We start from the raw sequence: 27,210 nt of genomic DNA on the forward strand, positions 1-27,210 counted from the left end.
CAATGGATTCCAGATCTTATTTCATGATAATGCTAAGATGGAGCCCAAGAAAGGAGCTGGGCTGCCAGAAGTGAGAAATATTAAATGCATGAAACTTTATCCACTGGGAATAGTCCCAGTATATCCAGACGGTAAAAATCAAAGCTGAAATACATCTCCCTTCACTTTGCATTATTTTGCCATTATATGCCGAAACAAGTGCACGTCTGGGAGGGAAAAATGCCTCATTCATAAAGCATCTTGTAAGAAAGCAATTGTTACAGAAATGTGGGCGCTTGTGCCGCCCTCCTCCCCACGTCCACTCGCAAAGCTGCTGCTTTCCTCGCTTAAACAGCAATCACCAAAGAACCCAGGGAAATCAAATCAATTTTAAATGCAGGGCAATACTATTAGAATATAGGGCTCTAAGAATCTTTACTCTTTTCCCTTAAAATTCATTTTGCAGACGCCCTCCCCCGCCACCCCCATCGGAACTGGAGTGTTGAGGAATGTTAGCATGTAGATTCAAAGCTGCTTCCATCATGTTGGCCACTTTCTAAATTATTCCCTTTGAGCTTCTTTAAAGAAGTGCACCTGCAGAATTCTGACACACAGGCTTTGATTAAAAAGGGATCGGATTTTTTTTTTCTCTGTACCTTATAGATTGTGTAGGAAGCCCAAGTCCTCTTTGAAGAAGCTCATAAACCATGCGGGCAAAGCTTTGGAAAACAGAAGAGAATGAAATGGTACATACCCCTCCGAAGGAATTACATACTAATCAACGTATTCATATTGTGTGTGTGTGTGTTTTACTATAGTTCATAAAATTAGTAGATGACACAAATATAACAAATGTGAGATTCTCTCTATGCAGATGCTGTCAAAGCTGGGAGCTAGTAACATTTCTGAAAGGAAGTGATGATGAGTCTGAATCAACTTATTGGTCCGGATTTTCCTCAGCCGCCAGAACCTGCTCGGCCGGCTTGCACCAAAAACTGCAGCCTCCGCCTGGTCTCCGCAGGCCTCCCGCCCCGCCCTCGCCCTCCCTAATTATGCAAGCGGCAGGGGAGCCGGGCCCGGTGAGTTAAGATCGCAGGGCGGGGGAGGGGGGGGTGTACCGAGAGGACTGAAACAACGCAAAAGGGCCAACCACACTCATTTTCATCCCAGACGATTCCCGTAACAACGTGAGGAAGGGAGGATGAGGGTGGCTGGAAGAGGGGTGAAGTGAGATGGAGGGCGGGCACTGCGAGAGAGTTTCCTAAAAATATATTTAAAATTAAAAAGTTCGTGCGTCTCAGTCAACCAGCTCTCAAAGCATTGACACCAACGTTTCTCCGATTTTCTTCCAATAAGTTAGCGTTTTCTCATGTTTAGTCTTATGTTTATTTTCCAAAGGGAAGGGGAAATCATAGTTTTCTTTTATTATCAGTATTACTAAGCTCGAAAGAACCGAAGTGGAAAATCCGGACGGTTGTCTCCAAGTGTATCTTGAAATAGACACTGAGAACCGATATTGTTGCTCCGTTGTACGCCTCAGTTTTTTTTTTTTTTTAAGTTATTTAGCTTTTTTAAAATTTTGATTGTATGTGTATTCTACCTAATATAATTCTTCCAAAGCCAATCCAACATTTTAAAGCTAAAATTAAATTTTTGTCTGTTTTTCCTTTTGTATTTAAAACATTTTTCCTTCTTTTTTTAAAAATTTTTCATTTCCTGTGTTTCTCCTCCTTGTCGCCAGTTTTACTACCTGGGCCTTCCCCAGACGTGTGCCTGTTACTGGTGGTGTTGTTCAAGAACATCTTGTCCATGCCTTTGAGCGCCTCGGTGAGATAGTTCTGCAGGGCCGTGAGCGCGGCGCAAATGGCCGGGGCGCCGAAGCCGTGCGTGATGAGGCTGAAGTGCGTGAGGCAGCTCTGGATCCCCGGCTCCAGGATGGGGCTGGGTCGGCTGTTCCCGATCGGTGTCCGGTCCTGCGCCAGCAGATCCGTAAATTCTTTACAAAGTTGCCTGCAAAGGGGTGGGCGAGGCACAGAAAATCACCCTCAGTGTCGTTGTCATTGGCATTAGAAAGGAGACGCTCATACAAGCCCAGAGGCGCCGGGTCACCGAAGAGCGAGGCTAATGTGGGCGATTCCGCTCTGTTTCCTTTCCCAGCGCTCTCTCTTCTCGAGCAGCTGGGACTGAAAGGAAAGCGGGGGTGGGGAGGTAATGCACCCCTTCCACCCCAAAGCCTTGCCTTCCCCCGACTTCAGCCTTTTTCCCTTCCATTCCAGGACCGCGTGGACTCTGCTTTGGGACATTCGCTAGGCTTTAGCGGTTGATTTTGAATACTTCATAATGTTGAGCTCTTACCTGGCATTTCTTTTGAGCTATTTCCCCCGCGTCCCTCCCACCTCTCCAACCTCTTGGTGATCAGGCGCAAAAAGCCCTGAAAGATTTAGGCCCCTCGGCCACAGGCCTGTCCCAGGCACTGAAGCAGATTGCTGGAGCCTTCCATGGCCCAGGGCAAGAAACTGTTTATTCTAGAGAATGCTGATTCCATTCAAAGCAAAAACCTGTTTACCTGCAGTATTGGGGGAGGGAGGTAGTTTCTGCCTTCCCCCTTTTCTTTCTTCTAAGTGTAGGCTACTGAAAATCTTTGTATAACCGGACTTGTCAATATAAAAGGATTCCCATATAGTTTAAATAAAACTTAAAGGTAGGCTGTTAAGACACTAGGGAGAATAGATTTTTATTTGTTGAAGGTTTTTATTTCCTCAAGCTACCTACAATTTAGAGGAATCTCCCAGCCTTAGAAAGTCTGCGTTCCTATCAATGGATTGAGCTTATTTGAGAAATTTTAATATAGGAGCTGGATGGGATGGTTTTAGCCCTGAAGGTCAAATGGCTGGCAGGCAGACACACAGCATCCCAAAGGCCACAGCTTTTCCCAGATGGGCAGATTTCTCATGTCCACCTGCCTCTACCCAGCCTATGGGTCTGTGGGGTTTAGAAAAAAACAAACCCACAGCACTCCAGTCCTAGACCTCCAATGGGTTGGCCTGACAGATACCTGGCCACACCTGGCCTAGCCAACAGGTAAACAGGGCAGGTGATTGGACTCAAAGAACCCTGAGGCATCCTTTCCTAGGGTGCTGCCACTTTGGGATAGTGGCTAAATCTGATGAGGAATACCACCCAGTCACAGCAGCTAAACAGTTGCTGGTTTTAAGGCAGGTGGATAGAGAACACTAACAGGCACCCTCCATTCTCCCTTTGAAATACACACATACATCCTCACAACCAGGAAGAAATAGATAAGGGTTCTAACCAAAGTGGAGCAGTTTTTAAGCTCTTAAGAGGTACACCTTAGAAACACCTGTGGGGTTCAAACACACACTCCCAGGCTCCCACCTCCAGTAATTCCAATTTAGAAGATTTGAGGATAGCCCCATACAGAAATATCTTGGAAAAGCTCGCCAGCTAATTCCGATACCCCAGGGTCAGAAGTGCTGGCCTAAGAGAAGCCACAGTGCTTGGACAGGGGGCAGTTAGATGCATACCTTAGGGAAATGAGAGTCATGTGTGGGTCCTATCTGATTTATACAGTTTGGTTTTATTTTTTTCCCTAAAATACCCTTCCTCTTTTATAAAGCACAACTGATTCCCCCACCCCACCCCCCACCCCCAACACACACACCAGACACCAGCACAAGGGGTAGGAGGGCAATCTACTGACAAATATTTATTATATTGCTGGTTGATACAGCAGATGAAAACCTTTTAAAAAGAGGGTGGATGCCAGGTTTTGATCATTGGGAGAGATGGGTAAAGTCTTTCCTTAAGTTTGTACTCATTACCAAAGTGCCAAAAAAGATATTCTGAACTGGGGAGAACAAATGCTTACAGTCAAACATTTTAAATCTTCAAAGCCCAAACCAGAGTCTGTAAGCAATTAAAGTTCTGGGACATTAATATTTTTTGACCCTGCGGAAAGGGGCAATCAAATTCCAATCACGTCTCAAAAACATCTGGACAAATTTGAGCAAATGATTTTTCAGCCTTCCATATATTTCTTTAAATTACGCTGTCAACGGGACAAACCGCGTCCTCGAGCACTAAATAAATGAGCGCCGCTGTTTGGGCCGCGGCTGCAAGAGAAACGTGCAGGCGCACGCAGTGCCGCCCACTGCAGGCCTGAGCCGGCCATAAAACACCAACAATATGACACCGAAGCCAAAGACAGGAGTAAATCAAATAAATAGAAAACCCACTGTAAAAGTTCAAATGAGCTCTAGACCTAAATTTAGCCAGAGATTTACTATTTTCCCCTCTGGAGTTGTAGTAAATTTTACAAGTCTGTGGAAGATGACAAACAGCAACGTTGGAAACGGAGTAATTAGAGCTCTGTGTAGAGATGGGTACACGTGGGTTTTATAGACACCCTGAGCGAGCACACATGGCTATGTGGCTACGACAGGGAGATAGATGTGAAACCCAGGCAGAAATATGCACCTTCGGATCCAGGGAAGAGCTGGAACAAGAACTACTCAGAAAAGATCTGCCTGACATTCCCAGAGAGATAAAAGAGAATTGTAAGAAGCCTGGATTCAGATTAACAAAGCCATTTTCCCCAGAGAGAAGAGACCTGAGACAAACCTGTAGCCCATCAACTCTGCCCACCTTGCTTGCCACAGACTGCAAATGCTACTTCTAGACAACCCTCTGGATTCTTTCTCTGCCCCTCCCCACCACCTACTCCAAAGTCGGGTGGCCCAGCCAGCTGGGAGTGAGATGAGGGCCCAGAGTCTAATCACTCACTTGGTGGCCAACAGCATATTCTTTCGGGAGTGCAGATCACTCGGGTCTGTGTGCTGCCGGTTCAAATACTCAGAGACGGCTTTGGCGGGAAACTCTGTTTCGCAAATGTACCCAAAATCCCGAGCTAAGTGAACAGCTTCTCCTGAAAAAGACAGCAGTGAAGGTAACATTCAGCGCCCAGGCCCTAAATATCCCAGGGCAGGAGACATTCCCTTGTCAACTTTGTTAGTATTTCCAGAGAAGGCCAGCTGTTGGAGCCAAAAGCAAAGGTGAGAGATGCCTAAAGAAAAAAAATGATTCTTAAGCTGTAATTAAAATTGGTGGGACCAACTTTGCTCCTGCCCCTTTTTCCTGCCTCTCCCTGAGCCAAGTCCTAGGTAGACATCTCCTGAATAGCTAAGGGGTCTCCTATATCCCACTCTTTTTGTCTTAAGGGAAACGTGCCGATAAATTCAAGAACCACCTTACAACTGAATCTGGACATTTGGCTGGACATTTAAGCCAGATCCCTCTTTCTTTTTAAAGTATCTGTTACACTTGCTTTAAATAAAACTTAAAAGTCACCGTCATCTTGCTACAATTGTATTACAACAAATATATAAAAACAAGCCTATGTGTATAGATGTCCACATATATTAAAGACTATATGTAAAATGTATATGGAAAGAGTATTTCTATCTGCAATGAAATAATAATTCTCCTTGTCACTTTTCCTGCTAGTCAAGTTTCAGGTTTCCCCACTTCAGAGGTTCCTGTCATCATCCTCCTACTTCAGGACTTTTCACTGCACAAAGATGACACAGCAGCTACAGAAAACTGGGGTATCTAAGGTATTACTCAGCTTATGTGAAAGCCCCTTTCAAGTAAAGCATTATTACCCTTTAAAACACAGCCTGTTGGGGTTCAAGGAAAGATCCCAAACATGAAAAACAGATATGTTGAAATACACCATAGACCCCATAGCTACATTATTTTTAAAGAGGATGACTTACTTTTAATCATTATTATCATCATAATAACAAAAGACTTCCAGCATGGTGCTTACAAGGAGTCACAAAACTAAAAACTGGCAAACAAATATTGGAATTTTAGTGGGGTTTCCAGTTTCCTCCCTTCTCCACTAAAATCCCTCTCTTGAGCTAAGGTTACCTTGATTGCTTTTCAACATGAGGACTATGATATTAGCAATTCCCTGAAGGGTAAAATGTGAAACTTCCAGGCTGAGAGTCAATCACTAGTAAGTGTGGTCTGGAAATTCAGTGACTCCTCCCTCTGGAGGGTGTTCAGGCCAAGCAACTTTGCCTTAAAAATGGCCAAGTATAAGGCCTATAACTATAATTATTAATGGTTGCTACTTAAATATTTTAATATTCCATCTTGTAAATACCAACTCTCTACAGAAGCGTCATAATATTGCACCCATACAAATGGAATTAAAACACAAGACCTACAAGCTAGATGCTAGAGAAAATTCTGCATCTTCCTCCATTAGGACCATCTGACTATATTTCATATTACTTTCTACAAATTTAACTGCAGATCCTCTTGTTCTAGACTGTGTAGATGATTTTGTTTATTACATACCATCAATATCATCCCGAAACCCAAACTGATGAGCAAATTATAAGGTGCTTATTGCAATTATCACCCTTTAATTCACAACTGATGAATCTACATTGAAGATAACACCGGACTCCCCTACATATTTCCTCACCCCTCCTCCCCAATGATAGCTAGGGGAAGCCCTAGCTATCATTGACCTTACTAAGCTATCAATATTTCAATAACAATATGTCCCAGGTAATCTGCAGATTTGGCCCTAGGAGTGACAAAAGTTTTTAAATAACCATTAGGGGTCATGAATGCAATGTGTTTTCTACTACTGACAATTCAAATCTGGCAAGGTGAAGGGGTATAGACTGAATTATTGCTTAAAGAGTTACTCTTGCAAGAGTTCACATAGAGGATGTCCTGCACATGGCAGCAGGAGTGACCCCTGCTTTGGTTTGGAGGCTGGACCTGAGCACTTTTCAGAGCACTTCCCTTGTCCTCTCTACAGCTGCTGGCTTCCTCTAACTAAAAGGACCTTTGAACCTCTCTCAAGCAGACGCTTGACATCCAGCTCATAAGAGCACAACAATCACAATGATTTCCAGTTAATCATGAAATGTGTAAAATGTCAGCCTCCAGCCGACAGTTAAGCTCAGCCACTTCGTGAAATGGCCACACGTCTTGCTTACCTTCCACCAGGGAGGTGAGTAACGTGACATTTGCTGCTTTGCGCCTGCCCGCGGGTAAATTCAAACCGATTTTTTCTAGCCTTTCTCGCAAAGATCTCCCCCCATTTTTCGATTTGGCTCTGAAATTGCAAGAATTAACATTCTGATTAACCTTAGAGTGTTCCTGAAACAAAGTTTAGACTTAGCAATCTAAAGCCCAGTGGAGCTTGAAGAGGTTTTAACTTGAGGTTAGCACATTTTTCCCCCTTCCTTTTGGTTATTTGCTGATAGTTTGCTGAGGTTTGCTTAATTTCTGCAATACAGAGAGTTTTTTTTTAAACTGAGTTTTCTTTTTTTATCTTGTAAGAAAATTAAAAAAAAAAAAAAAAGGATACCAGATGGGAATAATTAGGTGTAGGTTATGGGTCTAGAGAAAGTAGAAGCTGCACATGCACGCACGTGCATGTTGCTTCCTTGTCAAGGAGTCAGTGAGGTGAGCAGAAACTGGGCAAGCATAACCTTGCTAAAAAGAGGGAAAGAGCCAGGTGGCTCAGAGAGGGGAGCACGCTTACTGCAACAGGTGGGCTTTGTGAGGAAGGGGTCAAGAGTTGCTGTATATGGTGTTATGTTAAAAGGAAAGGGCAGACTGAAATATGAAATGGTGATGATCATAATAACAGTAAGGCTAACATTTTTGGAAGTGTAGTTATGTGATAAGCACTTTATATTGATTATTTTACTTCATCTCAGCAAGTTTATATACACAGGCTTAATGTTCAGGGGTGATTGAAAACTTCCACACTCTGAGGCTCAACGCACTCACTTGAAAACTGAATCAAAGGAGGTCAGAGCAAGAGGATTCAAAATGAGAAAGTTCCTGGGTCACACTCTTAATTTCCCCCAAGATTCTCCTTGTATGTGCTAAAGTATGGACAAAAGTACAAGTAAAAATCCTCAGTTACTATAATCTCTTTTGCTGTACATACAGTCACTTTTAGGAAAGAAAAGGACTGTCAACCCCCAAAACGGGTTATCTTAGAAAGTTTTGCCTCAGACAAAGTCACTTTCATATCAGGGACACTGCCAAAGTGTTCAGGCATTGGCAGGGACTTTAAGGGAGGCATTACATCTTAACATAAAAGCCACATTCTCTCCCATTTCCATGAGGAGGAGTCAGTCTCTGGGCTATGGAATACTGTGAAGCACCTGAATGGCTCCAAGGAATACCTATAAATACTTCTAAAGTGGTATTATTGCTATTACTGGTGGTGGTGTTATTGGAGGAGGGATATCAGAAATTTAGAAAAAGAGTTTATTAAACTGGGTTACGGTGCATCAGCAGGTTGAAAGACCAATTTCACTGGGTGCCAACTGCATTTAAAACACGCAAAAGAGAAAGAGTACCCTGGAGGTATGAAGAGAGTTGCTTCATGAAACTTATGGGTTTTTTGAATGGGGGGGTAAGGGGAGGTGTTAGTTCCGCGTTGTACTCAGGCTAGAGAATGCCCCCTGAGATGTCCTAGGGGTGAGAGGGAGAGAGGCGCCAGGCGCAGGGCCAGGAAAGTGAAACATTTCCAGGGCGGCAAAATCTGCGGTAGAACGTGGCGGCGCGGGCAGGCCTGGGTGCAAGGGCACCAGAGTTTGTGGGCGAGCACGTGGCGGCCACGGATCCTCGCAAGCGCGGCGGGCCACCTGGTTGCTAGGCAACCGCGTCAGCCGGCAGATTGGGTTTTGCTGGAACCTTCTCCTCCCTGTCCAATAAAAACTGGTGTTTTTTTGTTTTTCGTTTTCGTTTTGTTTTGTTTTGTTGGGTTTTTTTTTTTTTTTTTTTTTTTTTTGGTGGTGGGGTTACCTTCTGAGGACTCCGCCGAGGAGAGATGCATTGAGGCATTCGGGGGGCGACAGCCGTCTCTGAACTTCTCCCACAGTTACTTTGTACTTCGAAGTTGAACTGAGCAGAGACAAACGGCCTGGAACGGAGCAAAACACCTCGCCGGTGTTGACAGACATGCCTCCCAGGAAGCCATCTTTATTCATCATTAGAGAAGTCACCGATTTGGGAGGAACCGGAACTAGAAAGAGAGAAAAATTGCCATAAAGGTGACAAAGTCTCGATCCTGGTGACAGGCTGATAGAATAAGTCTCTGTGTGAGGCCACTGGACAGACACCAAGTGGAAAGCTGAGGGAGGAAGTGTTCGTTCCAGTGGGGCTGCAGTGTGTTCAGAGGGCTGTAAGACGGCAAAAAGAGAGGGCAAAGCCATACCTCCTCTGGAAACTTACGTCGTGTGTAGACATATGAGTGTCATTTGCTACAGTCCTGCTCACTACACAAATCAAGAAATCAAACAATCCAGAGTTTGGACTGTGCTGTGAACCAGGCAAATCCTATTCCATCGTGTGCTAACTCTGTGACCTTAGACACCTGATTGACTCTCTCTGAACCTCCTCAGTTTCCTTGTCTGTCTCCTGAAGATAATAATGCCTATCTCATTTGGTGCTGAAGTCTGATGGTGATTATCACCATGCAGTGATAGAAAATGGTAATCCCAACGGAAACCCCTTCCTCCTTTCCTATTGGACCCAGATCTATGGTCATCACTAGAAAGGATAATGAGGGTGGACCCCATCAGATACTATGCCCAAGAACAGACAAATAATACCATTGAGCTGGGGAGTTGGGCCCAAAAGAGCTGCTCATCTCTTTAAAGTGGGCCCCATTCTTCCCTACATAATAACAACAGATTCATTTAGAAAGGAACCCAAATGCTCATCTTCAGTGAAAGCAATTCTGCAGTGACATGAATTTTGTTTACAAATTAAAGCACCGGCTGGTGATTGTTTGGAGCAGTTATGATTTACAACAGGTGCCCTGATCAATCAACCAATCACTCTAATTCATATGAGCGGCGGTCTTGCCTTGCCCCAGTTGTTTCATTTCGGCAAGTAATTGATAACAAACCGCACTCAAGGTATGTTTTATGCAGAAGTTAATAAGAGTTGACAGCTGGTTGCCACTGCTACCCTGGCGCATTCAGCCTCTCCAGCCTGTATTTCTGCTTAATTGTGTTTCAGTGTCATCTGCATGTCAGAAAGAGGCTAGGCTCAGTGGAACCAGAAGGCTGGGAATGAGGAACAGTCAACCTCCCAGTTCCCTGGCAGTATTGCCCCTTGGATTTCACTGCTTAAGCCCATTTTCTTTATGTAGGTTTTACAGGCCCCTGAACAGGTGACTATACCTCCTGACTTTCCCTGTAACTTTGCTTCTTCCACTGGGATATGACGCTTCCAAATCTTCATGGTATTTGTTGATCACCAGTCCAAAAAATCTATGGAAACATGCATCTAGTGTGGAAAAAAAGAGGTTTCCAACACTACCATTTAATAAAGTCTATCTCACTCTGTAATTGTGTGGGGGAAAGATATGCTGTTTCTATCATCTGGAGCCTAGAACCCTATATATCAAACAAGATGCATAACCTCCCTTCTATGGAACAGACTAACCAATACTGAGTATTTCTCTAACAGTTTATTCTCTCTACCACAGATTCCAGTATACAAACCTCCATAGTTGTTTAGAGACTCCTAAAAGCCAGGTTGGTCCCAAATCTTTTATTTACTATGAATTTCATTAGATCCTTTATAAACACCTTGTGGAAAAAAGCTTTATTACAGGAGTGGATGAGGAGACTAAAGCCTTCCCTGGTAGGCATTTTAGGATCTATAGATCTGTCCACAGAGCCCAAGACCTTGTCCCAGATGGATGAATGATGTTGGCAACAGAGTAAATATTCTGCACTGTCATGGGGTGGGGACAGGGGATATAGAGAGGTTTCTTCTTTTTGATTTCCCTCATTTTCTCATCAGTGAATCTGCTTCCCATTTAAGAATGAATCAATGAAAAGTTGAAGTGTGAATGGTAATCAAATTTGAGTAAAATGTGAACTTAAAGTCACTTAATAGGTGATTGGTGGGGGCATCTGTCTTATTCTTCACAACAGTGCTGATTTCCATAATTCAGACTCATAGTGAAGGCATTATAAACAAATAATTGACAATCATGGGAATTAGCATTATGAAAACTTGGAAAAGTTCATTTTCCAAAATATAGATGACCCTTTGTAATTTTAACATGGTGTGAATTATAGAAATAAATTATATAAAAATCTCACCTCGATACTCAGCAACATATTTATCTCTAAATACTATTTAGAATATTTTTTTAAATAACAACAACCAACTCCACTAAGCTGAAAGTACCAAATTCAGTTCCTGCTTCCTACAGTGGATAACCAAATGCCCACTGAGGATTGGACTCTTACCTGCTTCTCCCCATCCCAGAAGCTAAACCTCTGGAAAAGCTGGACCTTTTAAAGAAATGTTATAAACCACCCTGTAATTTCACTATTGTTAATTGCCTGATTCACCTGACAAGAGCTATTTCCTTTGGGGAATGTATATTGCTCCCTGCCATGGGTTGAATACCTTTCTGCATATACATTATCACCTGCATATCCCCAATCCAATCAGCTTCTGTTAGTGCACTGCCCTCTCTGGGAAGGGTTTTTTTTTTTTTTTTTTTTTTCTCCCTGCAGTCAAAGCATGGACAATGTCAGAAGATGTGCTTTGGACTATATTTCCATTTTCTAATTTAAGTATCACAATTGTGTTCCTAGCCTCCTAGCCTCATGTTCTAAACCTCTCTCCTTAGTATTGGTCCCCTAGACTAGATCTGACACATTTCTTGTCCCAGCTTTCCTTTAGGTCCATAACTCCATCATCAACTACTTTCCCTTCCACTTTCACACCTGCTTAGCTCACCTGATTAACCCCATATTTTATTTTCTTTGTCTTTTCCCTTTTGCTTTCTTCCAGTTTATCAATAAACCCAGCGCTCAACAGGGCCCGGTTGATTTGTTAGTAATTATGAGCACACTGTTCCTGCTCATGGAACCCAGAGATGACTGAGATAGGTTTAAAGCGACAGCAGGAAATAGTAAGGAAATGGGGCATGGCGAAACTCAGCATGAAGCTTTCAGTTCTTTACATGTTTACAATTTTCTGTGCATATATTAAAAGTATTTTTTTTCCTCTTCAGTTCCCAGTTGGGTGTCAAGCCCAAGTTCTGGATGTAACACCCACAAAACTCATTTCCCCCCATTTTTTGCTGCATTATGTTGGGGAGAAGTAAAAAATGGCTAAAAGCAGATCAATATTTCATTAACATAGTTGGAGTTTTAGTTAAGAGAGAGGAAAGAAAAATGATTAGAGAAAATTTTATTCATTAGTGGACTATAGCTCTTTAGAAGAGCTAAAATGTTAATAGGCTAGCTTTTATTCTCTACTCTTTAAACTTAAGCGTGAAATTATAGTTTTGAGACTTTTGTGTTTGATTGGATCTGCTGGTGAGGAGAAGGGAAGAAATGGCCCTATCTTATAGATTCATGGGGTAAGTCCCTCCGAAAGGCACTCTTGACCTAAAGATGTAAATGATGCTGGAAACAACCAGGAGGCTTAGCATTGATTCAAAGTGGCCCCTGAAAGTTAGCACTCTTTCTCTCCAGCAGAGCACCCTTTCCTCACATTTGAACACTTTCTCATGTACCTGAGCATAAAATTTTATTCCACAGCTATAGCGTGTGTGTAAGTGTGCGGACTGGAATTGTGGAAAGAAAAATAATTTCCACAAATAAAGCAGGGATATTAAAAAACTCAAACATCCAGTATTGGCATCTTGTAGGGACAGAGTCTAAAAGGCTAAGAGGCTGGAAACTGAGTTGGGTCTCATCACTTACATGGTGTATAGGACCATGAGAAAGTCATTTATTGTCTCTCTCAGTTTCAGCACTTGGAGTGTTGAAGAAGAATGTCTAATCTGCCTGACTTTGAAAGAGTGGCTGCAGTGTTTCTCAGGGTCTCTAGCTGATAAATAGCTATTGGGATCCAAGTCCACCCTGGAAACGTGAACCTTTTCCTTTTGAGAGGAAACTCATACCATTCAGAAACTCTGACAGACTCTCAGAGCATTTTACCTTCTAGGTCAGAAGAATCCCAACAGAATCAATTGTAACAGAAATTTGGCAATTTCTTTACTTCCCATGAAAGAAAATCCACACCAATCAAAGTGTTTATGTGGGGAAGGGGCCAGAACTAACGGGAAAAAAAGTGGAAGAGAATGGAGGTTGAACTGAAACTAACCAAACAGGATATCCCTAAGACCAATGAAAATGCCCCACAGTCACAACATTTGAACCTTGGATTCCAGCCACGCTAGCCTTTCCAAGAAATCCCAGCATATTTTCTGCTGTCTAAGGTGTTAAACAGATTGCACAGTGGCCTCTGATTGCACCAAAAACTTTTTTCTTAAAGTTTAGGTGAGCCTTTTTCTGAGTTAAGCAATATGATGGTGGCAGTGATGATTTTTATTAGCTGGGTACACCCTCTTCCTCCCCCCAGATTTCTAATCTCAATGGAACTGAGAGTTAAGAATGATTTTTTAATGTCTCGTTGGATTTTTAGACTGTTTATGTACCGAATCCTTCTCATTATTACTTTATTGATTGCTCATTGACCAGCCCCCTTCAAATCGTATTAACCACCCTCTGCCGGTTTAGATTAGGAGAGTTTAAAAAGCACCTTTCATTACTCTCCCCCTCACCCCCACCCCCACCCCCCGCCCACTTCTGCCATGGAGTTGAGACTAGGCAGCTTAATGGGAGCTCTAATGGGGCAGCTAAGAGGAGAGGGGCCACGGTCCCTGCCGATTGCATTAATAGCTCAAAGGGGGCCAATACAGAAAATTAGCCGTAAACGAGCTCTGGAGATCTTCAAATGAAAGAGCCATTTATCACGCTGGCTACCTTCACTCCACTCGTTTGCTCTCTCTACTGGGAACAACTCATTTCCTCTTAACTAAATTACTTCAGAAATGTCAGCTAAGCCCAGATAGCAAACATAACAAGAGAGGGAGCCCATAATCTATGGGGTGATATAAACACAGGTGAAAAATTAGACTGGTTAAATTTTAGAAGGGGCCTTGCCATAATTGGAGAAAGAGATATAGAGATAGAAATATGTATCATTTATGCCTAAGTCTTCCAGCTTCATAAACACAGGGTCAGAGACCCCCAAACCTAGACCACTTGCCAATCTTTTATTAATGAGGTAGCATTTTTTTTATCTGCCTAAAAGCCCATTAGAAAATATATTAAGAAACTATGCCTTCTTCCAGGTGCTGAAATGTGGAATGTTTAGTTCACAAAACTTTCTCACCTCTTTTACAGAATTAATCTCTTGGAAACATCTCTCATAATTGGGGAGATGATGAGCAAAGACGGGAGCCTAGGGTGCAGGGAAGGGGCCAATGAACCCACCACAACTTTAAGTGGCTTATAGTGAGTTAGAAAAGTAAATCAACCTTGTATTCTTGTTTTGCCTATGGCTCTCTAAAGAAAAAAAATGACGTTAGGATCTTTTCTTAATGTAATAAAGCAAATATGTCAAATATTAAATAATGGAATTGACCTACCATTTCATCATATTCATACCACACCCCCGAATCAATTAAAGTAACTGGGATGCTACTTAAATATTTTAAGCTGCACATTTTTAAAAAATCTGCACATTTGGGAGGACATAAAATGTACTCTTGTGTTTCCAAAAACAGAGCCATCAACTTTAGTCGTCATTCTCCTTTTCTTATTCCTGGAGACAACCTTGCACATCGATATTCACATTTCACTGACAAACATATACAAGCTCTGAAACCAAAGCATCCCACATCTAAGAATATCTCCAGCTCTGTTTTGCTAGGCAAGCTAAGTTACAAATATTTTTATTGGACCGGCTATGAATAACATTTCTGATTGGTCATCTGTTGGGCATGTTCCCCTACCAGCCCAAATGATGTTGCTAGGATACAGAACACTGAGCTAAGTGGTTCTAGCTTTCCATGAAAAGGGCGGAGGAACTAAAACAAACCGAAAAAAGCCAATGGAGAAGCTCCTCCCCGACCCCACCCTAATCAACCAGCAATTAACAGAAAGAAGAGACCCAAGAGAAAATGGGAAAAGTGAGCTGTCAGCACAGTTGCGAATTTAAGCACCGAGCCTAGGTATCCTAGCAAACCCAAAAGCTGGCATTAAAAGCCAAAACAATATTATTTAAAGACAGAGAGAGAGATGTTTGAAGCAACCATTAAAATAAATAGTTTTTCCCCAAACCTTACTATACTTCGGGATATTCATTCCAAGGCCCAATGGCATCTTTAGTACAGCTTCACCCAGCTACCTTTCAAAGCTACTCTTCCTGCCATTGTAAAAGAAGACAATTTAGAATACCTCACCCTGTTTGGAATCCTTATTCCACAACCCTCCTACTATCCCATTTGAGTCTGGATGAATTACTTCCCAAAGCATTTTTTCTTTTAATTGTTTTTGTTGAATGTCAAGTGGCTCAAGTGAATCATAAATGATTGAAAGCTGGGGATTGTTGACACTAAATATAGGGACAGAATTTCTCCAGCATCCATAAGAACCGGTTACAGTATTAAAATTGTATCTTCAAATGCCAGTTCCTGTGATAATTAAAGATTGCCCTGTTTACACATTTAAGCTCCTAAATGTGTGGCATGTGAGTGACATTCAGGCCTTTCAGCATCTACACTAATCGCCAGAAATTCTCTCAGTGACTGTCAGAGAAGAGGAGAAAAAAATTAAGCAGCTGCAATACGCCCAAAATGAGTTATTGTAATTACATTTAATTAGTTTAATTAGTTAATTATTTTGCTTACAGCTGTACAAGAGACTGCAAACATTTGTTAATATCACATGCCCTTTAACAGTATGGGGTGATTCCACAGTCACACTAAATCATGAATGCATATGTAGGAAGATTTAGAAATGTGCATAGGCTGTCTCAGCTTCTCAGGATGCGCATATTTAGCAACACATTTGGCACAATGAAAAAATAAATAAATAAAAAACAACATATAAAACATAGAGAACTGGGAACAAAATTACCACCAAAAAATCAAATACAAAACGAAGAAAGAGCTGTCTCAATAACGTAGGATTTAACTCAGCAAACTCCAGTTATCATTGAAATAATTGTAGCACCTTCTTGAAACCAGTGTTTACCAGCCAATTCCACACATGATAATAGCTCAATTATTTAAGATGTATCGAGAATGGCTACCAAATATGCCATAAGAAAAATTGCAACAGTCTGTCTCACTCATCTGAGTTTGTGTCTGAGGTTTTCATTCTCCCTTGCCCAACTTCCATCTTCCCAACATGCCCTTTCCCTTAGTCTGACAGCCATTGTCCTATGATTGTGAACATTTATGTCTTGTCAAATAATGAATTCCCCCAAAGTGAAAACTCATCATAAAGACATTAATGCACGAGAAAACTTTGCTTACTTTTGGGGGGAATAATCCATACCTTTTTTAATGACAGACTGGTCCAATAGATTCATGCCGCTGTTATTGGCATCTTCAACTGACTGTGAATATAAAAACATCACTATTCAAATTGACTGGATATTAAATAATTGTACACATAAATCATGTTATTCCAAACTGGAACTTCTGTTATTTCCATTTATATTAATTCACAAAGGGCTGTTTTATTATTATTAATAAAATCGACATAGAAATGAAATTTACTCAAATTATAAATTTTTCCAATGGAAGAAGTGGAGAAAGAAAACTTTGAGAGACATCTGGGATGCAACATTGGTTTAGTTATTATATAAAACATAGATATTAGACAGATAAACCTTTACATTATTTGCTCTTATGAATCGTAAAAATTTGGCAACAGCTGACAGATTTTCACCAATATTAGTAAGAGCAATTTGTGTTTTCCATTCTATCCCAGTGCATCTTAACCCCAGAGCCATTTTACAAATACATAATAGTTTACATTATGGGATTTTAATTAAAGTCTGAGCAATTTGGAATGGAATGCAAACAGCAACACATAGGAACATGTTTGCAAGCCTCTAGGACTGCACACCCATTACAGTCCATACACGTTCCTGTAGACTATGAGCTTCTTGCTGCACAATGACAATCTCTTGGAGGAACCTTCACAATTTACCCTTCCTCCCAGCCCTGCTGATGCTGCTTCCCAGCAAGGAGCACACCTGCTATGAAGGCAGTAACTACAGACAAGCAGACACACACAAAGGTCTAGATCCTCCCAGTCAGTGCCTAGGTCATTGCAAGGAATGTTCATCTTCCGTGCCACAGTTTCATTCCAGAGAAGGAAAGTTTTAACTCTGAGCACTGGTAGCACTTCTGAGAGGAAATAGCTGTTGGAGCAAGTTTCTTACTGTCAGAATACACATGAACAGTTCTGGCTGTGCATCCCAGGGCGTCCAAAAGCAGTGAGTTCCCTTTCTCTCCCACCAAGAAAATAAATACTAAGTCTTTCTAAAATCTACAACTACTTTCTTGATCCTTCAAAACCTAAGTTGGGACCAAATTGTTACCCACTTTATAGAGAAGTAAAAAGCAAAGGGCTTGAGAGTGAGGAGGTGTTTTCACAGCACTCACACCCACCCATGCTGCATCCTCAGAGAGTGAGTTCATCACAAGAAAAAGACTGTCTACCCCAAACAAGCAGCACTTTAGAAATGAGATGATCTAATCGTAGAGGGGGCATGTTGATTTGTTTCTTTTCATTTTTAATAGTCACTCTTTTGTTCTCAGAAAGGTGAGCAAAATTGTTATTCTCTATAGGAACTGTTTTCCTTGCTGCAACATGCCATGCACATCTTAAGAAATAGTAAAAAGGTGTTTTAAAAATATTTCATGTAAGTTGTTCATAAATCCTCAGGGGACCCTGCCACACACAAACACACACGATTCACACCTTTCTATGATCATGTGTATACAGTGACAATGTTTCCAGGCACGACAGAAATATTCTCCTGTGCCGTGAGCAGCCAGACCCTGACTTACACTGACCTGGACCCGGGAACCCCCACACCTTACCCTCACTCTTGTACGTAAATATGTATAAACGCCTCATCAGCGACGTGGGGTAGTTGTGGTAGTTAATGAGAAGGCTCTTGTCTGATTTTCTATCTAATTACGGCCGCCTGCTGGGTTTTTGTACAGGATATTCACGCAGCATGCTGGCGCTTAATCGTCACAGGGAGGATCGTAAAGATTTAATTAGGACTGCATGCGGAAGCGCAGAAAAACAACTCAGACTCGTAATTACTAGACTTCTTTAGTTAAAAGTGATACCAGGGGTTGCTTTAAGACACTCGGGTGTGTTTGAGTGTGTGTATGTGTTTGGGGGGGAGTTGACTTAACATCCTTATATGCTCATATTCTTGGGTGCTAGAGGTAATGGGAGGTAAGAGAGCAAAGGTGGGAAGAAGAAAAGAGGTGTACATGGCAACTAAACAAATCCCAAACTAGGTGTCATTTCACTCCCTCTGTCTCTCTCTCTGTAGGTGTTTTCCTGAGTTTTTAACACTTGTAGCCCCCTCCCCAACACCACACACACACACACACACACACACACACACACGCACGCGCGCGCATGCACAATGGGTGAAATGTAGCATACCCAGAACCCAAACAGCGATTTGCTAGTTTAATAGCCCCTGTGAGTAAATTGAAATAGAAATTGACAGGGTTTTATAGTTTCATTTAAAAAAATATTAGAAGCATTTGGTTAATTAGTTCTCCTCCTTCTCTTCTTTCATGGTGGGGGCTGTGGCCCTGAGTGTGTGCATCTGGGTCACACAACAAAACCCTCAACCCATAGACAGGGCAGCACCCTCAGGGTCTGCCTGCTCCCTGGCTCAGGGGGATCTGGAACACACACGAGGTCCTTGAGATCAGAACAAGTGACTTTAAGATCCAGGCCTAGGCACTCTCTGGTCTTTTTAAAGACTGGACCAGCACAGGCTACCCATTCTATAGCTGCAGGGAGTGTTGAAATCCCGACCTGCTTGTGTAACTTTAGCCCCCGTACCCCAGATCCCTAACTCAGAAAGGGATCCTTCTGTATTAAGCAGATGAGTGGAAGCCTCTGGATTTGAGGCTGTGGTCATGGAAACATAATCCCTGGTCTTTGTCACCTGCCCTGCATCAGTCAACTTCACCCTGGCCTCAGGAGGTCTGTCATCACTGCGGAGACACAGAGCGTCCCTGTCTTTGCTGTTTCCCTCTAGGGACAGGAACAGGGTGTGTCCCTTGCACTACAGGGGTCGTCCCAAGAAGATCCTGAGGACCTCCCGGCAGGTGATGGGATGTGATTAAGCAGGGGAGGAACAGGGTGGGGTGGGGTGAGTGGGGAGCCTGCAAGTGCCCCCGGTCTGCTGCCTGCTGCTTTTCTCCTTTCAGCTCTCCACCTCTGTGGTCTGTATTCCCAACAGCAACAACTTGGCCCTGAGGTACTCTGTTCACACAAACACTCTAAATCCTTTCCGATGCTTTGACAAGACTATTCTCCCAAATACTGATCTGGCCCTGTTTTTCTCTCAGACTTTGCATTTCACCAAACACAATAAACTCACTCAATTATTTCTTTAAAAACATTTAACTAAAGAAATCTGCTCCTTGTTTTGGGGGAAAAATTCCTGAGTTCTTCGCTAGAGTCACTCAGCCTGCAGGGTGGTGGTGACAGGACCGGCATTAGCATCACCAACAGTAATGGTGATGAGTTGATCTACTTTCATTATCCAGCACTTTGAACCATGCTCAGAAAGGTTAATTTAAAAACTTTTCCCCCCGAGACACATATTACCCCATGCATTAAAAAAAAAAACTATTAAATATTTCCTTTCTCATATGATATTCTGAAATGAGCAGTATCTCTAGACAGGGACAGTCAAGCTCAGTTAAATCAACAAAACCATCATTACTCTTATTACTATCGGTAAATCCAGCCACAAATCAGGTAATTCCATCTTTTCTAAAAAATAAATAACTGAATTTCTTTTAAAATAATAAACAATCACAGACCACACAGACAGCATTTGATGCTGTCACCACATTTTAACTGTTTAAAACTATTTTTTTTTTCAGCAAGGTACAGAAGAATCACTCATGCACCCTTTTCTCTTTCCCATTTTATTTTCCTTTACTTCAGAAGTATGTCAAAGGATGCATAATAAATACAACTAGGACAATGAAACTGAAGTGTCAATTACATACCTGTAAACTATACTTATCTTTTCTGCAGACTATTTAACTTAGGGTGAAAAAGCAGACCTGCTCAGAATCACCCAAACAATTTTTAGGAATAATTTCTTTGATGTTTCTTTGTTTAGTTTAACCAAGTATTCTCAACCAAATCAGGCTCCATTGTGTAGACTGCAGATGGGATAGTGGGTGGGTAGGGGGAGTGTTTTGAGCCTTTTGTTTTAAGAAATAAACACGTGATGCCTCTCAACTGGGATGATGGCAGTGGGGAGAGAAGAGTGTTAATATAGGCGGAGGCCAGGAGAGGGAGGTGGAGAATATTAGGTGACTACAGTCACTTAATGAACCAAAAAGTGAAAAGAATTTCCAAAATGGTATCTACCGTCATTTACTCCCGAAGTATGGCTTTCTAAGTTTCTCCTTCACATATGTTCTATTTCTCAGATGACGACTGCACCTCTATCTTGGAAAAAAAGCTCTGTGGCTTATGAGACATCCAAGGCAAAACCTGGCTTAGATGATCATAGCTCATTGTCATGCTTAGCAAAATCTTTGCACATCCAGCAGCAACCTCTGGAGCTTACAGAGGCCCCTGGACCTTCAGGCTGAAGCTCTAGCCTCTAGGCAGCCAGGTCTTCACCTGTCAAGTCAGCAGGACAGCCCCACTATGGGGTGTGTGTGTTGGTAAAGAAGGGGTACCAAGCTTGCTTCCACAAAGCACTAGAGAATATGCAGGAGATGGTAGCTGAGGCAGGACAAAAGCATTTGCCTTTATTCTAATAATCTTAAGGTACCAAAACAAATACATATTTCTCTTCTTCAAGATTTAATTTCTCATGGTTTGGATTACCATAATTAGACCTCTGGAAATCGCCACTATAGAGCCATACATACAGACATACATAAACAGTTCTATATCACTGTCTAGTCCTGTTCTAAACATGGGAACAAACTCCCCAAAAAGAGACAGAGCTGCCCTCTCCTGCCCTCCCCCCTCCTGGAGCATTCCTTATTCGTGGTCTTGTTTGTTTGTTTGTTTGTGGTTACCTGGACGTCTTCCATGCCGGGATGGCCGAGGCCGTGCAGCGAGAGGCTGTCACCCATGCCCGCGTCCAGGCCGTGGTGCGCCGAATGCAGCAGCACGTCCGGCCGGCGGACCGAGTGGTAGTCCCTCCGGGGGTCAAGGCCCGAGAGCTGGGGCAAGGCGGCCCGAGGCTGGGGCAGCAGAGATCCGGCTTCCGAACCCACTTCTTGCCGCTGTCGTTGCCCCCAGGGATGCTGCTGGGGCTGGTGCAGTGGGTTCAGGGAGTAGGGGTCGTTGACGTGGGAGTAGGGGTCCTGGCTCTGGTGGTAGGGGAGCGGCTGGTAGGGGGGTGGAAAGTAGGGCGGCTGGAAGTCCGACGACGGGGTGTGGGACAGCGGCGGGGCGCTCGAGTAGGGTCCTTGGGACACCGAGCCCAGCTGGGAGAGCCGCGAGCTGTGGCTCGGGACACCATCGTGCCGGTCCTGGGAGCGGAGAGAGGAAGGGACAGAGAGCGAGAGAAGGAGACAGAGAAAGAGAAAGAGACAGAGGCAGAGAGAGACAGAGAGTGACAGAGAGGAAGAAAAAAAAATACAAGTGACAAATGGAAGAGCCCGGCTTTTGTACGCTCTTCCCGGGACAAGGGAAGCAAGGATCTGAAACTTAGACCCCCCCCAAGTTGACTCAGAGGGCCACATGATTTCAGCAATTTCAAACCCGAGGCTTGGGGAGAAAATGGGAAAGGAATCACCCACTTTAACATTTTAGCCGCCTTTTGGGGAGTGCAAAGCAGGCAAAAGGCAGGGGTACAGGAACAGTTTGTATGGAGGGAGATTCTAAATGCCTTAACTAAAATTGTAGGAGTCTTACATAAGGTGCTTGCTCCTCTGGGTGTTTTTAATTACTTTTTTCTAACTCTTCCAGAGGTCCAAATCACAACAAATAAAACTTCATAGTATTTGCTGTGCTACTCCCCCTGATTAAAAACCAACTTCTGCCTTCGCTGGAAATGCAGCTGGCTGATCAAGAGGAGCTTTCCACACAACCCGATCATTCCGCGAGCTCCAAGGAATCAGCCTGGTCTGAGTTCCCCGTCACTCCTCCCTCCCCAGGAGAAATTAAAGAACTTAAATAGTATTTCACTGAAATGGATCTCATTCGAAATCATATCCTAAGCCCATGTTGAATTAAGTTGAGTTGTGGTTCACAGGAGTTATTTCTAAGGCTGTTTTTCTATATCTAATGCTGTTATACTCAGGGTGTGAAAATGAAGGACCTAAAGTTGGGGTGGGGGGAAATAAAAGCCCAGACAACTTATTCCTGGTCCTATCTGGAGTGTGAACTAAGTGAAAGAAGAAGGGGGAGGTGTGTATACGGGGGGTGGACTTTGTTTCTCCCTCTCTTCTGTGGAACTCCCCATGGTTCTTTTTGCAGAAATAGTCACCTAAATTTCCAAACTGCAATGGCAAATAAAAAGTTTTTCTTTTTGACCTCTCCCCTCCCAGCTGACTCATGGAGCTCAGACGGAGAACACACAATGCAGAGAGAAGCAGCTGCAGCCTCGTCCAATTATGGTGCTAAATTACCAAGCCAAAGGCGCTCAAAGGAAGACAGAGAGAGACAGAGAGTGTGAGACACACACACACAGAGACGCAGAGACAGAGAGACAGTGAGAGGAGGGAGCATGCAATTCTGGTAACACGTGAATCCAAACTCACCATGGATGAATAGGTGTGGACTAACATCTGGAAAAAAAAGCCTGGTTACTGCTCAAAATCAAACAATGATTTCAAAAAAATCAAGGAGTCCAGCAGAGAAGCGAGCTGGACACAGGAGCTGAGCTTGATGTGTTTCCAGGACAAGCCATCAAAAAAAAAAAAAAAAAAAAATTTCACTCCCCCCCCCCACCCCAACAAGATTGGCGATGCCTATCACACACAGACAGAACTATTCATCTGTCTCTTTGCTGTCTTTTTGGCCTCTTTTCTTCTGTCGTTCTTCGGGGCTCCAGATGCAGTCCTCTTCCACCCGAAGCTGGGCTCAGACTGCTCGGGCGCCCCTTCCTCCCTCCGCTTGCCTACACCGCCTCATAATAATTGATATTCATGACTATTAATATTACACGAGTACTTTAAAGGGAGAATGGAGGACAAATGGAGCGTGAAGCAGCAGCGAGCGCAGAGCTCCCCTACTATTGTAAATGACGTTCATTCAGTGGAGAATTACTAGATGTAATCAGACGAGGGGGCTGGCAAAGGCAGACTGGGGAAAAAGTTTAGCAGAAAAGAGGCAGAACTTCAATTAACTGTGCCGGGGACACGAGTAAAGCAGCCCCTGCTCCTTTGGACAAGGCAGTGAGGGAGAACAGTGCCGGGAGGTTGTATAGAATGGAGGTGTCCTCCTACCTGGAGAGAGACTTTCCTAATCGGAGGAATTGATTGCCCTGGGCGCTTTGTGTGCGGATTACAAAAACAAAATAAAAAGGATTGCTTCATCATTTGGAGGCGAGAGAAAAGAAAATTGGTGGGCCTGGTTATTTACAGTGACTTTTGCAGACTTTTGCTAAATGTGGAAGATTATGCTCATTTGTTAAAGGACAGACGCGAGATGTAGGTTTTTCATTCCTTGTGCTGCCTTTTCCTGTTCAGTGCTCACATAGTTTGCGATTTTTACCTCAATTTAAAACATAAGCCATCAATCTTCAAATACACTAAACTTATCCTTTCCAGGCAAAGCCAGGGGCAACAGAAAACCTTTTTGGATGTTTCAGGAACCCGTTCAACTGGCCTGACTGCCATTTCTGTTAAAGTTCAACCTTAGTCCAGACTTAAATAGGCTCCTTCCACCAAGCTGCGGATTCTGTTTTTTGAGCAGAAAATTTAGGCAGACAGGACTACCTGTAATATTCCCTCTCTCCCTGTTTCTTTCTCTCTCTCTCTCTCCTCTCTGTCTCCCTCCCCCCTTTTCTCTTCTCTCTTCCCTCCCTTCCACTCCACCCCTCCCTCTTCCTCTCTCCCTCCCTCCTTTCTTCTCTCCCTCCCTCCTTTCTTCTCTCCCTCCCTCCTTTGCCATTTAGCTACTTTACTTTCTGTAAAGAACGAGCGTTACCCTGGTTACTTTTTAGAACCCACTGAAATGCCTCTACATACATATACCTTGAGCTGTTTTCACCATGGCCCCATGGCTGCTAATGTCATGCCCACTTTGGGTGCCAATATTCTTTAGGACAGTTCTAGCGCCTTCGACTCTACCATTATCCCGTCTGTTAAGGAAAGAAAAGGAGGCCGAACCGAAACAATCCCCACCAGGCGCGTAGGCGCGGCTCTTGGTTACAGTCGATACACAACCACAAAGAGGAAAGGAAAACCCCAAGCATCATTCAGCAACAAGACGAATCTCTCTACTCTGCGCTCTCGCGCTCTCTTGCTTTTCTCCCTCTCCTCTCTTCTCCTCTCCTCCTCCTCTCTCCTACACACCTCCATACATACACCCCAACTTTAGGATTCAGGGAGGGCGGGAGGTGTGGGCGCCGGGCGCTGCCTGTGGGCGCTCGTCGGAGCCCGAGTCCCGCAGGAGCTTGCCGGCCGCTCCTGTGAGTCGCCCACTCTTAGGATCTTCGAGGCGGCTCCCCGCTGGGCTTTCAGGAGCTGTCCCGATCCGGAGGAGTCGCGTGTCTTTCTCGGCTCTTTGAGGAGCCTCTGCGTCCCTCCACCTTTCGTCCGACCAAGTGGCCCACGCCCGCCACCCGGGAGTGTGCTTGTCTTCCTCCCTTTTCTCTCCAACTTTTCCTCTTAGCAATCTCCATGGCCCGCTTCGCCCGTCTCGACTTCTCCCCTTTTCTAACTACGCTTCGCCTTTCCTTTCGCCTTTCTAAAGTTTTTATTTCCTCCCTCGACGTCTCCGCAAAGCCTTCGCTTCCTCCCTTACCCTGGCAACCACATAGGGCTGTCCCAGGCCATTCCGCTCAAGAGCGAGGCTCCGCGGGCTTCCCGGTCCCCAGCCCGGCCAGCCGCGCGCCCCGCGCCTAGCCCGCCTGGCCCTCGAGTAGCGGAGCCGCCCGGCCTCCGCTTCAGCCCTCGCCCGAGCCAGAAAAGGGCATTGGCGAGCGCGGCCCCGGCCTCGGAGGCGGCTGGCGTTCTCCCGGCTGGGCGCAACTTCTCCTGTCGCGGAAGAGTTGAGCGAGACTCAGCGCTAGAGACCCGTGCACATTGAACGTGGGCAGAAATTTCTGTGAAAGATGCCCAAACAGGGGGCGGCTGCGTTCTCTGTTTGGACGCACTGACCCTCAAGGAAGCAAAACACAAGAAAATAGAAAATAATAAACTGCTACGACTCCTTCGATTTTGCTCTATCCATCCATATCTCCATCCGTCTATCTACCTCTTTCCCGCTAATTCTCTGTCCTCTACTTGGAACCATTTATTATCAATTTCAGAAATTTTATTGAAAATAAAAATTAAAAGCCCGAGTCTGTTACAAATGAGGCTTGAAAACCCAATTCTCTTCCACACTTAAAACGAGAAAAGTCCCTGCCTTTATCAGAATCTCGATTTTCTCTGACAGCATGCCCCCATTCAGTAGCACCACATTCCCCATCAGAGCTCAAAAGGGTGGGGTGGGGTGGGGGGAGGCGAAGAAAAGAGAAAGAAAAATAAAATAAATTTAAAAATTCCTAAATTAAAGTTGTCAGATTCCAACCTTAAAGTCCCTTTTCAGAACAGCGAAGCCTCCCCTAGCCAGCTTTTCTAAAAGTTAAAGAAAGATGAGAAAACCGACCGGAAACCTACGAGTAAATAGCTTTAAAATACATATCAGTTGGGGTATCAAGAAGCTCAAATTCTCTGTCTGCAAAGCTCTAAGATGCATCTGGGGATGTCGACTCACCTCATAGATATCTTCGTACTTGACATTCTCCACGAGCTTCCAGAGCATGATGGCAGCCTGGTCTCTAGGAGGTGAGTGCATTCATGTGAGGAGCAGATGTCTGGCTTCTCAGGACTCCGCTGTCTGTAATGATCCATCTATAATTGGAAATGGGGGATACACACCAAATCCGACGCTCCTCTCCCATCGCAACTTATATCTGTTGTCTCAAACAATAGGCTGGACAAGTAAGCCTCAGTAAAGAGAAAAAACATTATTGCACACACAGGAGTTAGATGCAACCCACAGACATATATATTATAAAAATCATAAACCCGTATTTACACCCAGACACCCACATATAGTTATATAAGCACCTCTGGGTCACACAGTCTGCAGACTCCAAATGTGCATTTAACAGAGAGTTGTTCAGGGTGATTAATATAATATATACATTTTAAAACCTCTATATCGAAAATGACAAATCATTGTAGCCACTAACTGAAGTCTTTGCAATTCATAATGAGAAACTAGGGGCCATCAGTCCCCTATTTTCTATGTAGATTTTAAAGGGGGACCATTACCAAGATTTTAAAACACAAAAGCTCCTTCCTATTCATGTATGTTCCGGAGGAGAGTATTTTGAAAGACTGGATACGGGAGGTTTGAAGGACTATCTCTCTGTGTTGATGGCTACACAACTTTTTTTTTTTTTTTTTTTTAACTTTATCTCTGTCACCGTAGAACAAAAAAGCTAGCCACCATTGGTGACCATTTCTAATATTTTCTGGTCGTTTTGCCTAAAACCTTTGGAAACTTAAATACACCTCAGTTTGTCCTGCTTGTTATTTTAGGTGTTGTTTGTGTGCATTTTCAAGGGATTCCATGCACCATTCCTCTTGGCTGGAGTCTCCATTTTATCAAGTTTTTTTCAGATGTTAGAGGCAACATATGCACACATACACAAAAGGTTAATTCTGAGCCTTCTTTGCAGAGGCAAAGGACATTTTATATTTGCATCTGTTGTGTATGACTTGTAAGTGGTTTTAATCATGGAGAGTCACGAAATGGCCACCCGAATCTTTGAAAAGGTTTAAGCAGAATGTCTTCAAAGAGATAGTGAAAAATATTTTCAGGCGTGTGGAGTTTTTTTTTT

General features: G+C 43.5%; 1 protein-coding gene across 2 annotated transcripts; it reads right to left on the minus strand.

Moving 5' to 3' along the window:
* Window positions 1-1,629: 1,629 nt before the first annotated feature.
* TFAP2B (transcription factor AP-2 beta) lies at window positions 1,630-26,282 on the minus strand. Of its 2 annotated transcripts, none has more exons than XM_001106196.5 (7): window positions 26,076-26,282; window positions 21,218-21,676; window positions 16,443-16,503; window positions 8,854-9,073; window positions 7,023-7,141; window positions 4,783-4,924; window positions 1,630-1,989 (listed from the first exon to the last, which is right to left on the minus strand). In XM_001106196.5, the coding sequence occupies exons 1-7, from the start codon at window positions 26,154-26,156 to the stop codon at window positions 1,689-1,691; spliced, it is 1,383 nt and encodes a 460-aa protein (XP_001106196.2). In that variant the 5' UTR covers window positions 26,157-26,282; the 3' UTR covers window positions 1,630-1,688. The 2 variants fall into 2 exon arrangements, with proteins under 2 accessions (XP_001106196.2, XP_014992012.1); XM_015136526.3 differs by lacking the exon at window positions 26,076-26,282 and adding an exon at window positions 22,910-23,088.
* Between the last annotated feature and the right edge of the window lie 928 nt (window positions 26,283-27,210).

The sequence above is a fragment of the Macaca mulatta genome, chromosome 4, assembly GCF_049350105.2.
Source record: "Macaca mulatta isolate MMU2019108-1 chromosome 4, T2T-MMU8v2.0, whole genome shotgun sequence".
NCBI classification, from domain to species: domain Eukaryota; kingdom Metazoa; phylum Chordata; class Mammalia; order Primates; family Cercopithecidae; genus Macaca; species Macaca mulatta.

Bases quoted from the DNA above. Each gene is read 5' to 3' on its own strand.
- TFAP2B (XM_001106196.5), bottom strand. From the start codon at position 26,156: ATGCACTCACCTCCTAGAGACCAGGCTGCCATCATGCTCTGGAAGCTC. The intron at 4,925-7,022 runs GTAAGCAAGACG...TGTCTTTTTCAG, and splicing joins ACTCACCTCCCTGGTGGAAG to GAGAAGCTGTTCACTTAGCT. The intron at 1,990-4,782 runs GTGAGTGATTAG...ACCCCTTTGCAG, and splicing joins AATATGCTGTTGGCCACCAA to GCAACTTTGTAAAGAATTTA.